Below are 14,940 nucleotides of genomic sequence, written 5' to 3' on the forward strand. Positions count from 1 at the left end.
TATGATGAAATGGGATTTGAAACACACTACCTGAGAGAGACGGAGGAGAGCCAACAGGAGTTGAAGGGTTTGATGAAAAGCTGTTGTTAGTGTGATCTGGAGAATAGATCTTAAAACATAGGGAGAAAAAAAAAACACCCTCATTCATTAAAATAATTCACATTTTTCTAAACTACAAAGTTGTCAATGCAATTCATTTAAAACTTACCAGTTACAAAATACATGTAACAATCAACTACATTACCAATATTGTCAAATGAAGAACTTAATAATTATTTTAATTTTTCAAAACAAGAATTACTGATGTGGTATGGGTTGGTGGGAAAAGAGCCAGGCTGGGGTCAGCAGACTTCAATTCAACTCTTCGTTCCTACTGGCTGTGTGGCTATGGGCAAGCCAGGGAGATACTCTGAACTTTCCTTTCCTCATTTACAAAATGAGGATTATTTCTAAGATATTTTGTCACTCGTTTGCCAGATTTAGGCATTTGATTCCATAGCATCAGAAGGCCCAGATGAAACAAAAACTTTTACTTAGGGCACAATGCTAATATAGTGTGAACTTTTTTAATGCTCCCAATGGTAAAAGCCAACTGAAGAGACAAAATCTTAGAGAAACAAATCTTCACTTACATTTATTTATTTATGAGATGGAGTCTTGCTCTGTCACCCAGGTTGGAGGGCAGTGGCATGATCTCAGCTCACTGCAACCTCTACCTCTCAGGTTCAAGAAATTCCCCTGCCTCAGCCTCCAGAGTAGCTGGGATTACAGGCATGCACCACCCATGCCCAGCTAATATTTGTGTTTTTAGTAGTGATGGGGTTTCATCGTGCTGGTCAGGCTAGTCCTGAACTCCTGACCTCAAGTGATCCTCCCACCTTGGCCTCCCAAAGTGCTAGGATTACAGGTGTGAGCCACCACGCCCGGCCCTCCACTTACATTTCTAAATGACCATGTTTAGCTTTTGACTAAAATACCAGATATACTCTCTGAGACAATGAAGGTATGCCATTTTCTCATCAGGGAACATGCAAGAAATGTTCAATTTTAGCTTTCTGGCAGTAGCTGGGCAAAGCAGAGAATCTGAGTCTCCCAGGTGCCAATTATGTGACAATTCTTCATGGACCTCAGTTATTGTCATTTTTTTTTTTTTCAAATGCCTCTTTCAAAGTCCAAAATAGTTTTTTAGAACTATTCCTTGCTAAGACAGTCTTAGTTGGTCAATGTGCAACATTACTACATTAGAGTAAAATACGACATCAGTATAAAAAACCAATAAACCAAAGGCCAGGAGAATATTCCCAAATCCATAATTGAGTGAGGCTCAGTACCATTGCGAGGATGAGAGAAAGAGACTATCTATATACTGGAAGCTTCAGAGCCTTCTCAAATTTTCCAGTGACTGTTATGCACGAAAGCTAGCATTTTCCAAAAATCAAAGCTATTTGCCATTCATTTTCTAAAATTCCAAATGTCCACTTCTGATTAAAGTTCACTCTTTACAATGGTACGTATGGAGTCCAAAGTCAATATTTCCTCACCGAAGCAAGTGCTTTCCCCAGAGCATCTCCAGTCTGGGAGCTGCCGGCTGCCCCACTTCCTCTATTTGCTGCAAAAACAAAAGGCAGAATATGAAAACCAGGCAGTGAGACGTCTAACAATTTTCTATTCCTGGTCCATTTACTCACAATTTAATTGCATTTTTAATGCTAATTACAACACATTAATCTTTAATTAGTATTAATTTGTTTGCTGAGGTAGATGTCAAATATATTCATGTTATTTTTTTTACAGATAAAATATAAACCTGACACCTTGGTTTAAAGATAAAGTGGTTTCCTTGCTATGACTTTCCCCCCTTGCTGTTGATGAGCTGGCGAATGTAGCAAGCTATGTGATGGTCATTGCTGACAAGTATATAGTACTTTCAGGTCCCTGGAGTCCTCAGAGTCTGGCTTTTCTTTATATTATTTTATAGTAAATGGAATTATCTTCACAAATAACTTCCACCTGTTTTCAAATAAATAGAAATTTGATACATAGCAAAATGGCGTATTCGTCTCATAGTTCCACAGTACACCAAACAAACAACAAAAATTTCCACAACAGGTCTGGCTAACAAGGAGAGAAAATATGTTTAATGTTTTAAATAACATATATTCTCCACATATTTAAAAGTCTGTATTCACACTAAAAAAAGTGAACTGGTATGCTACTAAAAGTCAATATGGTCTCAAATTCCAGAGATGAAGTAAGTCTACATATTCATGAAGCTTATCTCTACTGCCTTAAACACTGGTATTTTTATCTATAGAAGAGAAGAACAAAGAGTATTGTGAATAATAAAAGACATATATTCCAGTATATAACTCAAAGCCAGCTTTCTTTAACATGTATCGTTTGAAGGTATCTTGCCTTTAGAACTAAGTGATAAAATGGGATTTCCAGGATTCCTGTGAAATCTTCAGTATTAACAGAATGCCTAGAACTTGGGGTATGTTGTATTTATTAAAGCCTCAACATTAGCAAATAGACATAGTATCTAAATAAAACCTATTAACGCTCTGGAGGAAAGTCTTTTTTTCACTATTTTGTGAAATAAGAAAAGAAAAGCTTAAATCACCCAATGAATCCAAGCAAAATTTCATTAAACAGGTATATAATTTAAAAGACTTGCCAGCTCCATTCTTGAACTAAGAGAGCCTTCTCAAATGTGTTGTCATCACCTTCCACACCTTTAAAATGCAGTAGTGGGGTCAGATCTTCAATGGTCCAATTCTATGGCTTTTCCAGGTCATAATTTAATTCTCCTGACCTCTGCTTAGCATAGCTAATTTATGCTTGTTATTTTCATATATTTATATTTTCGGTGTCTCAGTTAGATAATTTTTTTTTTTTTTTTTTTTTGAGACAGAGTCTTGTTCTGTTGCCCAGGCTGGAGTGCAGTGGCACAATCTCGGCTCACAGCAACCTCCACCTTCCGAGTTCAAGCGATTCCCCTGCCTCAGCCTCCTGAGTATCAGCTGCGATTACAGGCGCATGCCACCACGCTGGCTAATTTTTGTATTTTTAGTAGAGACAGGGTTTCACCATGTTGGTCAAGCTGGTCTCGAACTCCTGACCTCGTGATCCACCCGCCTTGGCCTCCCAAAGTGCTGGGATTACAGGAGTGAGCCAAGGCACCCACCCGATAATGTTTTGATATATGCTTTATTTGGTTTACAAAACCCACTCCCATATTTATTTGTTAATTGCTAAAATGCTGAAAGAAAACTGGCACATGATAAAAAGAACACAACTAGCTTGTGATAAAACAAACTTCTTTTCCATATCACAAAGTTATGATATTAAAATACATGAGTCATTAGCACTCATGATAGGTATTGTATAAGCAAGTTCTTAGAAATGAGGGTCTGACATCATACAATTGGACCAGTGAGAGCAACTCAGATATCAATAGTATTAAAAATATTTAATATAAGATAAAATACAACAAACTATATCTAGTGTGAAAACGAGAAGAATTTCTGTATTAAGGAGTCCTTTAAAAACTAAAAACAGGGATTGCAGGCATGCACCACTATGACTGGCTAACGCAGGAGAATCGCTTGAACCCAGGAGATTGAGATCGTGCCATTGCACTCCAGCCTGGGCAACAGGAGCAAAACTCTGCCTCAAACAACAAGAACAAACAAACCTAGAAACCATTATAAAGAGAAAATAATAATGATGTGAAATATAGGTGACACCAACCTTTTTTCAGTATGCATTACCATGGTATTTGGGGGTACTTATCTTTTTTTTTTTTTCCTAGGAGCAATATTTCTTATCATTATTATATACCTAAAAATTAGATCTACCAGCCAAAATAATTTGTGATATTTGCTTGATCTGAATATAGATTTTCACACAAAGTCCAGAGCTACATTGGAAAAATCACATTATCTAACAAAGAACCTAAGCCAAAAAAGAACAAGATATTGCTTCATTACAGATAATATCTGCTACAGTAGTGGCTTTCAAAAGATTAATTCTTCCTTTAAACAACTTTAAAATGAAGATTATAAATAATATACATATATTTATGAAACTAAACAAAATATTGAACACCAATAAAATATTTTAGGAGCATTTAAAACTAAATATGTATGTCCCCAAAATCACACATTAGAAGAGGCAAGATATTATGATCATTCTGATTTCTTTAGAACTAAGCCTTTCTAACTAAACTTTCTATCAGTGCCTGTTTTATGCAGGGAGATACTATGACTCAGGAAATAGAATTAAAAATAGAATCAACTGCTTACCTCATCGTGTCATGAAAATATTTCAGAAAACTACAAAGGTTACTCATGGAAATCACTGATAAGAACAGACTATTTTTTAACTTGAAGCCATTTTACCTTGCAACAGCTGGAGTGCCAAACCCAAGGGCTTAAATTTCAAAGCAGTTTACTGGGGCCAGTTTGCCCTTTCACTTGGAATGCCTTTTGCTCTGGGCCAGGAAACACTGGAGAAGCTACATTTTCTAGATTCCCTGAACATGTTAAGCTACTTGGGTCTTTCTCTTACAGATTTCTCTTTTTATTTGTGTGACTGATATAACAAAGGGTATAACTGGAAAGTAAATATATTTTAATTCTAAAGGGGGAAAATTTTTTTTTTTTTTTTTTTTTTTTTGCATTGAAAAGTGGGCCATGTTTAGCAAGATACATCAAACCCGCATTTTCAGCTGTAATGTAACAGGACTTGATTACTCTTTGAGGCCCAAGATTTTTGTCAATTCATATTAGAGATGATCAAAATGTTCATGTAACAGAAATAAAGATGAAAACCAATGCATTTGCTTGGTAAAGACTTTATCGATTTCTACTTTTGGCTCTAATCAATTTATCTTGCCCAAGAGAAATATAATCAGTCCCTAAGTAGAGCTGTAACATACAAATGTGAATGGAAGATGAGCAGTTATTAAGAGGAACTGTAATTTTTGTAGGAGGCTTCGACACTGCCTGCCACCCAAGTATTGTTCAGATGGCTTGAACACAGGTGGTGCTGCTGGCTAGAAGATGAAGCAGAAAGAAGGGTTTTGTATCTTGGGCTACATGCTAGACCACCCTCTGTCTCAGTCTCAGCTTTGGGGAAATGTTCATTCCCATTAGAACACACCCTCAACAAAACACTGGGATGAGTGGTGCCTTGGGATCAACTACTACAAATCAGAATTTGGAAAATATGTTGCCCCTTTAACGCACACCCATCATCTAAGGCTGGGAACATCATGAAGGCATCAAAGGAATAAGAAGCACAATTCACACTGTGTTTGCTTGAGAGACGGCTGCTTTCAAAGTAGGGTTTTCTAAACAGTGTCCGAGTGACCCTCATGTTATGAAACCATTAGAAACAGCATAACAATACCATGTGCTTATCCATAAAGATGACAAAAAGAGGGAGCATTTCCAGCACTCCTACTACAACCATTTCAAAATAAAAACTCAAGTATGTAGACTACAATGTACTAATTTTTAACAAGAGGGATTCCTAGGAATTCAGGGGGAAGTTGGGCTTCCTAATTGTGCACAGGAAATAGAGGAGATTTAAATCAAACTAGTTTATTGTTCTCTGTTAGTGATCTTGGTAACTAAGATGCCTTGACATTGCTGGATAAAATTCATATTACTCTTATGCTCTGTGCTTGTTCATCACCCGACTATTTCAAGGCTCAATATTCTTGTAAAATATAAAGTGAACATTATGCGACTACTCTAATAATAAAATTACTGTGAAACCAAGTCCTCAAGGGGAAAAGGACATAATGTTTCTACTAGACAAGCCACATACTAACATGTCATTCAAACATGTCATTAGAAATGAAAGTTCCAAGCCAGATTAATTCACGAACCAAATAGATATTCCAGGGTAATCTTTAGCATATGGTGTATTAAATCAATCTTGGTAGTCTCTTCCTTCAACACTGTTTGGTTTGAGGTTTAAAAACATGGAAAAGACCATGTATTAGAAAGCAGGCCAGTTAAAGACTAATAAAACAATAATAGTTATTATAACCATTATGTTAGTTATATGACCAGTTCTCTCTGAGGGCAAGGGAGTGTGTGTAGCCTCAAACCACAAAGGGTCACACCCTGTGAATGTACAAAGATGGTATGTCCCAATGGGGAGATGAAGCATTCTCATCCTTGAGCAGTCTCAGTGGTCTGTGCTATGGTAGGAGGTCCTCTTACTTCTTTCCATCAGGAAGGGCTACTGGATATTATTGCAAATAGGAAGGAAATATGTCGCTAACCAAATATGTATGGTTACTATCCTGTAGACATCCCTATTCGCTATAGCTGGTATCTAATAACGTACTACACTTCCTCCTCCGTATGTATGCTCAGATGCAGAGGCACTGAACTGCACTGCTTCTGAGAATGCCCAGTGGCATAACATTGAAAGAGTCTGAAGAACTGAGTAGAAGGTGCTGATGCTGGTAACTCCCAAAGACCCCTGACAGCTTCTCTCCTTAACTGGGTGTGCCGCCAGCTGAACTACTGTGAATCCATACTTGTGTCCCATACATTATATTCCTCTAACTGTAGGGCTAATTAGATGACCCTTTCAATTCAGAAAGGTCTAATATGATCTCCAGAGTGTGCCAGTGAGGCTTGAGAAAAGTAGTGGACTGTATGCGATGAATAAAATACCTTGTTCTACAATTCTCTTGAAAATCCATGGATGAATGTGTCATAAAACACACACACACACACACACACACACACACACACACACACACACACCTCATTAATGTAATCCAAGTAAGCTTTATCATTCTTAAGGATTTCTCAAAAAAATGATATTGGGTATTACAGGGCAAAAGAAAACAAAGCAAGAAACACGCGGTCATTCCCCCAAGCCAAACAAATAGTAAACCTCAGTGGATATCTTCCATCTTTGAGATGCAGAGGACAGAAGAAGAAGAAGAAGAAGAAAGGGAATGTGGTTACAGAGAGGTTCCTTTCTGAGAGTTCTAGAGCTTGTATCTCACCCCACATGCACTGCGTTGTTCTCGTGTCAGTTCAGGACGACTGCTGACCACCAGAAAGACATAACATGACACTGAGATGAAGGGCAGCAGCCCTCTTCTAAACTGAAAAAGCAGCTTCCTAAGATATCAACACCCTGTATGAAAAGACTGCACTGTCTTGCAACTTTTTACCAAGAAAACGTGAAAAATGTGATGTCCATGTGTTAGTGCTTGAACCCCATTCTTAAGGCATTAGTATTGCTTACAGTCATTTTCTACAGAATCGTGTGTAATCTCAAACATGTGTCAGGCTATGTGTTCCCTATTTGCCAATTATTTAATTAGCTCTGTTTGTTCTTTGAGATACAGGCAACGTAATATTTCTTTACTTCCTGCATTTCAGAATGACTGAGTATATGCCAAATATTTTCAAAAGTCTGCAGATGTATCCTATTAATCCATACTGTTTGTTAGGGAAGTATCACTAACATCGGAAGAGAAAGCTTCTCTTCTTGTTATACAGACACACTGCCATCACTGACTTCTACCACACTCGAAAAATCAAATCAAAGCCTAAGAGAACTTAAATGTGAAAACAAACTAATGACAATGACCAGCTAAAACCAAGCAAAACTCATTCCCACTGAGAGTTGTCGCTAAGCTGTCTACAGCTCATGGAGATAACCACCCCATTTCCTGATATGTCCTTTCCAAGTCATAGTGCCTCTCTCTCAAGAGGACTGTTTTGCAAATCAATCAGAAAAACTTTTTTTCAAATAGCGCCTAAATATGTTTTCCTCAACTCAAGGTTCTCCTCCACCTTCATACCTTCCTAAAAAAGAAAATTACTCAAACCACAAGTAGACAGGAAATCTGTCATGTAAAAGGATGAATGACCGGTCATTCTTCTTCATAACCAGACCTCATGACTGCAGAAAGGGGCTTTCCATTTGTCAAACCACACTGAAGTGAAATATGCTTTTCTCACTCTTTCAGTTCTGCACTGCTTTCTTTCTTCTTGTTTTTCAAATCTGCCAAAACTGCATTGATAGCTAACAAACTTCCCCATGTGACCTCTGTCTGTAGCTCTCCAAGGTCAAACTGATGCAACATATTTGTAGAAGCTTGGTTAGGAAAAGTTAAAAAAAATGGAAACTCTCTCCTCAACTTGCTTCTTAGACACGATAGTGGAGTGGAGAGGTTTCGAGATGGCTCATCTCAAGTGTGAAATATATTATTGAATAAGCAGGGAGGGCATTATTGAGGCAGAAATTATATTTCCAACGTTTCAAAACACATCTCTCCTCCTTCATGAAAAACGTTCCTACATAAATGATTCACGGCACTTCCCCAAATTCTACACACTCTCTAAAGAAAACAAGTACAAAGAGCTAAGAGGACTCAACAGCAGCATTATTCTGTTGCACAATCTTCTCTCAAAGGCATACACTGAGTATTCTCCCCATTGACCCTCTAAGAGTGACAGTCAGGCCAAGAAAGGAGTTAGTTTGAGCTACAACCACAGAAAGTGACCACCTGAGAAGTCTGAGGTTTTAATAAGACCCTGGTGCACTAAGCTTGCTGCTCATCTGAACAACAAGGTGTCAAAGCTGGTTCAGAAGCAGGCAGCTATCTCCCCACCAACTCCACCTCTACCCTCCAGGGGCAGCTGGACATCCAGTCCAGTTCATTCCTCGAAGTGGGAATGCTGATCGGGGAACCACCTGTCCTGTGGAAAAGACCACAGTGAACATCACGATAAATGAGAGTATCATGGCTCACTTCATGGGGGCAGCATTCTTCTTGAATCTTAACTTATTGGTAAATGTCCTTGGTAAAAATAAATAAATTAATTCATTAAAAGCAGCAACAAATAATTTCTGGCCAACTGATACCCAGGCATCTCCTCTCTCATAAGTGAACAAATACTTCTTCCCCTCTGAGGGACTCCACAGTGTCACATTCTCCAGAAGATTAACCTCATGGAGTTATTATCAGTCACCTGAGAATTTCACATTAACCAGTCCTAGGAAGACATGGCACACCATGGATAAAAGCCTAGCACAATGACTGGATTTTTGGGAAGTGGTTGATAACTACCATTAAGAGTTATTCTGCTTTGTAGCTCCTAGTCTCACTAGGCTCGTCTTATGACTTTGTTCACTCTTTTTGAATGTGAAGAACAAGATAGTTTTGGTCTGTTTGAATCCTTGTTCAATCTAATGACTTGCGACGGAGAACGTAGTTAAATTTCAGTGTCTTGTGACCAAAAATATGGTTATGCTCAAGCCAGTGATTTTACTTCTGATTGGTTCATTTGTGTGTTCATTCTGTTATGTGACTGATATTTATTGCCTAATTGCTATTCAGTTATGAAAGGGAAAAAGAGGTCCTTGATGATTAAACCCTGACTCCGATTGTCGGTATCAGAATTGGCATTTCTGTGACTCACCCATTATACTGTCTGTCCCGTTGGCAGGAGGCGTACAGGAAGAGGTGCTGTAATGGTTTGTGCCACTACGATGGAAAGTGGACATCGGAGGAAGACTGGAATTGATGTCTGCTGAGGAGTGTGATGGATAGCTCTATAGCAAGAAGCAGAAAAAGGTGGCCATATTTAATCATAAGGTATTCAGTGAGTCATTTTCAAATACTTTTCTCACAATTCTCTATTTTACAATGGAGACAGCTTTTAGAATTTCAAAATAGCCAAGAATATATCCTGCTTAGATCTGACAGCTTTCATTTTTCAAATAATAAGTTATACAGAAACATAGTTAGCTTGGGTTTGCATCAACTGTGGAGGAATATAATGGCAATGAGGGGCACTGAGAAATGATCACTATCTTGAAATCTGCAGATTACTGTTTAAAATCATCTCCAGGGTTTCAGCGGCATAAAAGACCACTCTACTATTAATTTTTTTATGTGGCCTGCTGATCAAGTGGTAAAGATTCCACTATATAATGAATAAAACAACATTATGATCCACAGGGCTTATATTACATTTCATCCTGACCTTCTTGAAACTAAATGTCAAAGACTAACCAGTTTCCAATCTTCTTCTTCCCAAATTAAATTATTTTTTTTTTGAATCCCAGCAACAATAAAATTTAGTAAATAAAAAATTTAAAAAGCACTAATGGTTAAATATCTCTCTTACTCATCAATATGTAATCATTGACTATACTGAATTAAATTAGGACCACATGACTGATTTTGGTTTGAGTCCTTTCTTTACATGCCCCACCTACAAGCAATCCTCATATAGCTGGCAATGAAAGAACAACATCTTTACAGAATCATTTGGTTTAAGACTCTGCTTTGAGTTAATTATTACATTAGTTTTCCAAATAAGCTGCCTTTCCTGGGTATGCCACAGTGCCTGTAAGGTGGCAAATTAGTTGCAATCCACCCATCTGCTTGGGAATGAACAGATCACTAAAATGGACACAGTAATTTACAAAAACGTGCTGAGCTATTTTGATAAAAAGCAGCTTCAAAAGTTATTCTTATAGGTATCTGAATATGTTATGTAAAGTATTAAAGCTAAAATATACTTTTTCTTCATATGCAATATATTAATGGACTATGAGTCTTTATTGTATCATTATTGGAAATGCTCTTAAAATTGTTTATTTCAAAATTAGAGATTGAATATGATGCTGATAGTCACGAGTATTTAAAACCCAAGCATTCGCTCACGAGGAATGAAATGATAGTCTCTTGAGTGTTGTCCTATTTACTCTGTGAGATCCATCTTGAATTCTACCTCTTTCTTGAAGAGTCCCTAACTACCTCCAACTCTTCCACCACCATCTCTTCTCTCTGGGTCCCTAATGCACTTACATTCTGCACTATGCTCTTTAACACTTAATTATATTTTACTTTTCATTTCTTGCTCTTTCTAATGTATTTTCACCTATATTGTTAACTATTTAAAGGCACAGAGCTTATAGTTCTGCATCCCACAACCTGCGGCTAACTACTGAACACATAATTATACCATATGCTCAATGAACAATTGGTTAACAGTTAGAATGTAATAAACAGTGGATTGAAGTATAACTTATTTGAGAGCCAACTAGTCTAAGGAAATGAATCTATGTATTAGAGGTAGGATTTTCAATGATGCATGAATGTTTTTGAAAATATTACCTCTGGAAAACAAAAACAGCCCAACTTAAAGGACGTCAGTAAAAAAGTTGAGATGATGCCTTTACATCTTTCCAAGTTCCTGAGAATGCCTTTCAAATTTTTAAATTCCACGGACCTCTTTCTTTCCTTGACCCCAAAATTCCTTAGGCTACCTGTTAAACTCATTTCTACTTGCCATTTAATGAATGCCCAAGGTAGTCCATGGAATTTTCTCCAATGAAAAATATAGTGGGCCCATTCCATAGTACAGCTAATCTGAAAGCTTAGCAGGGATAGAGCTATTTCTGCTATAGAGGTAAACACTATAAAAAAAATGGAGGAAAAGAAACAGAATGTGGAAAAAAGAACAAAAAAACAGATGACGGGCCGGGCGCGGTGGCTCACGCCTGTAATCTCAGCAATTTGGGAGGCCGAGGCAGGCAGATCACGAGGTCAGGAGATCAAGACCACGGTGAAACCCCGTCTCTACCAAAAATACAAAAAATTAGCTCGGCTCAGTGGCGGGCGCCTATAGTCCTAACTACTTGGGAGGCTGAGGCAGGAGAACGGTGTGAACCTGGAAGGTGGAGTTTGCAGTGAGCCGAGATTGCGCCACTGCACTCCAGCCTGGGCGACAGAGCAAGACTCCATCTCAAACAACAACAACAACAACAACAACAACAACAACAACAACAAAGAGATGACTAAGTTTAACTTCACTTCTACACAGTCCTATTCCATGTGGAATTTCTGAAGAACAGATGAACTACAAATCAGTCCGAAATGTACAAAAATCAAAAAAAGAGGAAAAGAATTATAAATATTTAACTAACTATAATAATCAGAAGATGAAACAAAACAAAACAGATAATCACATTGGTGAGAATCTTTGGGCCCTTTTAACTTTATGTAAAATGGGCAGTAATTTGGGATTTGATGAAGGGTTAATGCTGAGTTCACAGAATAAAAGGAAAAATTAATCCCCATAGATTATAAAGATGGAAACCGATGGAATCCATGTAAATCAGTTATATTTAGAGATTCATAGAAAATTAGATGCTGAAATAAACTAATGAGATTTATAACTAGATTATTTTACACTAAAAACTATCTTGAAAACTACTGTCATTCAGAGATGTAATAAATACACCAGAGAATAATGTCTCTTTTAGAGGATTTGGGGATCAACTATAAGAGGTCCTCTTAGTCTCTCAATCCAGCTATTACTGTCTTTCCTGCTTGCTACAAAGGACATGAGGACTGTGACAAAGTGTGAGGCTTTACATGCCTACTATTCGTTCATTTTAACGTGTGATGCCCAAGAGTAGTGTATTTTGTGTCTATTAACAAAGTAACTGTTGGAAATGTTTCCATTAGTGATATACTGGTTGATAATTCAAAGATTAGAAAAATATAATAACTGGTACATATAAATAAGAATAAAATCATGCTTTGGGTTTGGGCAGGATTTCGCAACCTTGGCACTACTGATCTTTTGTGCCAGGTAATTCTTTGCTGTGGAAGCTCTCCCGTATATGATGTCATGTTTACCAGCACCCCTAGCCTCTACGCACTGGATTCCAGTAGCATCTAGTCCCTAGTTGTAACAGTGAAAATGTCCCCAGACATTGCCAAACGTTCCCCAAAGGGAAAAACTGCCATCAGTTGAGAATTACTGAAGTAAGGGTTTATGTTACAAAAAAATAGAAGACAACAGAACTTCCTTTAAAGGAATGTTCCAGATTCCTAGGACTGTTTCGCCCTGTAGTGCAAAGACCATGCCTAAATCATGCCAGACAGTGAGGACTCTATCCTGTTCTTAAAAAGAACCCTGCCAAGTCATTCCAAACGTAAAATCATCTACAACAACCCATTCCAAAGCTTAACCGCAAACTCCATTCATCTGAGTGATTTTGTGTGGGTATCTGTAACACAGTAATGATTAGCTGTGGGATTCTGTTGGACAGGCTAAAACTGTAAAGGGGATTTAAAGATTAAACATCAGTAACTCGACAGTTGCTACTGAAGTATGTGGATCTGAAGCTTTATAATTACACATTCTGTTATAACATGGCCTAAAGTGATGAAGGCAATGATGTTTTAAAATGTTTTATCTTTAGAGAGAGTATCAACTTGGCCAAATTATCCCCCAAATAATCCAGGAACAGCACTTAGCTTTTTCTTAAACTATCCCTTTGTTTAGTATGGGGCTAGCCAGATGCTAAGAATAAAATTATAAGGAACTACCATTATTTTCAACTGAAAGGACACCAACTGCTACTGTATATTCAAAGTGTCAGATTCTTCCAAGCCACTTCAGTAAAAGATTTTCAGATGGTTAAATACTGCAAGTACAATGATAACTAGATACAATAATTCAATAGTTTCACTAACAGTGGGAAAATTCATTAGTATACATTACAAGATAGCTTATTCATGTCCCCTTTAAAACAAAAATTCTATTCTCTGAAATCTGTTAACTGATCAGATGAAAAATGAAAATCCTGTGTTTTGTGATAGGTAAATGGCATTGCAAATATAGCTTCTGATATAGCCTATTGGGTTACTACTTCAAAATGCTATTTTCTCTCTGGTTGATAATATTGTTTTGGTTCTGTAAGACTTTTTCTAAAAGGAATATAGTTGGTTTCCATTTTGAAATTACACTCTTTGTGCATGGAAGCACATTTTAAAGCTGCTTCCCAAGCAGCGAACTGGACTAGGATAAAATCAAATCGCCTAACTCAAAACTCTCGAGCATGACAGGAAAAGAAAGAAACACAGAAGGGAAGAAAAATTAACGTCAAATGGGCAACTCTCAAAAGAACTGAAATTCCAACATGCTGGTATAGTGCCTAAAACTTTTATTTGTAATCAAAACTTTCCTTGCTCATAGGACACATATAGTTTTGACGATGAGTTCCCAGAGAAGTGGAAAATGATGGTGGAGAAATGAAAATTTTAGCCAAAACAAATTCTAGCATAATAATAGTTGATACAGTTGCTATTTCTCTAAGCTTTCACTCTAATATCTCCAAATAGGAGGTGGGTGAAGAGAAAATTTGAAAACAAGTCATCTGCTATTTACTGGAAATGTGCTGAAATGTGAGATAGTTTGTGATTTACACATTCAGTCTTGGGAGATGATACAAAAAGGCCCATTCCATTTCCATTGTTTGCCTCTCAGGAATGTACGGGCTAATTGACTACTAAGGCATCTCCACCACTAGGAACAACTAAATATGGATTTTCAAGGATATCAGAAATCTTAACTTCTGGAATTTTTTTGATTATTGGAGTAAGATATCAGATCCTATTTCTTATATGTACTGGTTAAGCAAAAGAGAGCAAAGACCACGTGAATCCAGAATGACTTCCTTTATCAGAAGAGAGAAAGAAAACTACATGTGGATATTAGAAGAAGAAAAAGGGACAAATGCAAGATGAAGAGTAGTGGTGTAAGTATCACCTAGGATCACTGGATTTCCCATATGCTTTCACATTTGTAGGATTTGAGGTTCACATATTAAGCTATGTTCTTGCACAAGGGATTCAAATTTCATCTTATCTGCATCCCAAATCTCACTCAAGATCTAGGCTCTTTCCTCCCTTTAACGACAGACTTAAGTTCAACAGTGGATTCTGGGCTGTGGTGATATTTAAGGCTAGAAGAAAGTCAGTTGAGTTGTTTTCTTCAGGATAAAGAGACATACTATAATAGATGAATGTAGGTGATAGACAGAGTGCAAACGTTTAGTAATGAAAGACTTAACATTCTAGAG

The 14,940-nt window shown here is 37.4% G+C and overlaps 1 protein-coding gene across 17 annotated transcripts in view; it reads right to left on the minus strand.

The window, feature by feature from the left end:
* The window catches only part of TCF4 (transcription factor 4), a 371,585-nt gene that overhangs the window by 36,630 nt on the left and 320,015 nt on the right, over nt 1–14,940 (minus strand). For all 17 annotated transcript variants that reach the window (XM_017850137.1, XM_017850133.1, XM_017850136.1 and 14 more), the window contains 3 exons: nt 9,474–9,606; nt 1,542–1,609; nt 31–109 (listed from right to left, as the gene is read on the minus strand). In XM_017850137.1, coding sequence (XP_017705626.1) covers nt 31–109; nt 1,542–1,609; nt 9,474–9,606 — 280 coding nt within the window. The remainder of the gene's footprint in view (nt 1–30; nt 110–1,541; nt 1,610–9,473; nt 9,607–14,940) is intronic.

This window comes from Rhinopithecus bieti, unplaced genomic scaffold, assembly GCF_001698545.2.
Source record: "Rhinopithecus bieti isolate Rb0 unplaced genomic scaffold, ASM169854v2 scaffold_33303, whole genome shotgun sequence".
Taxonomy (NCBI): Eukaryota; Metazoa; Chordata; class Mammalia; order Primates; family Cercopithecidae; genus Rhinopithecus; species Rhinopithecus bieti.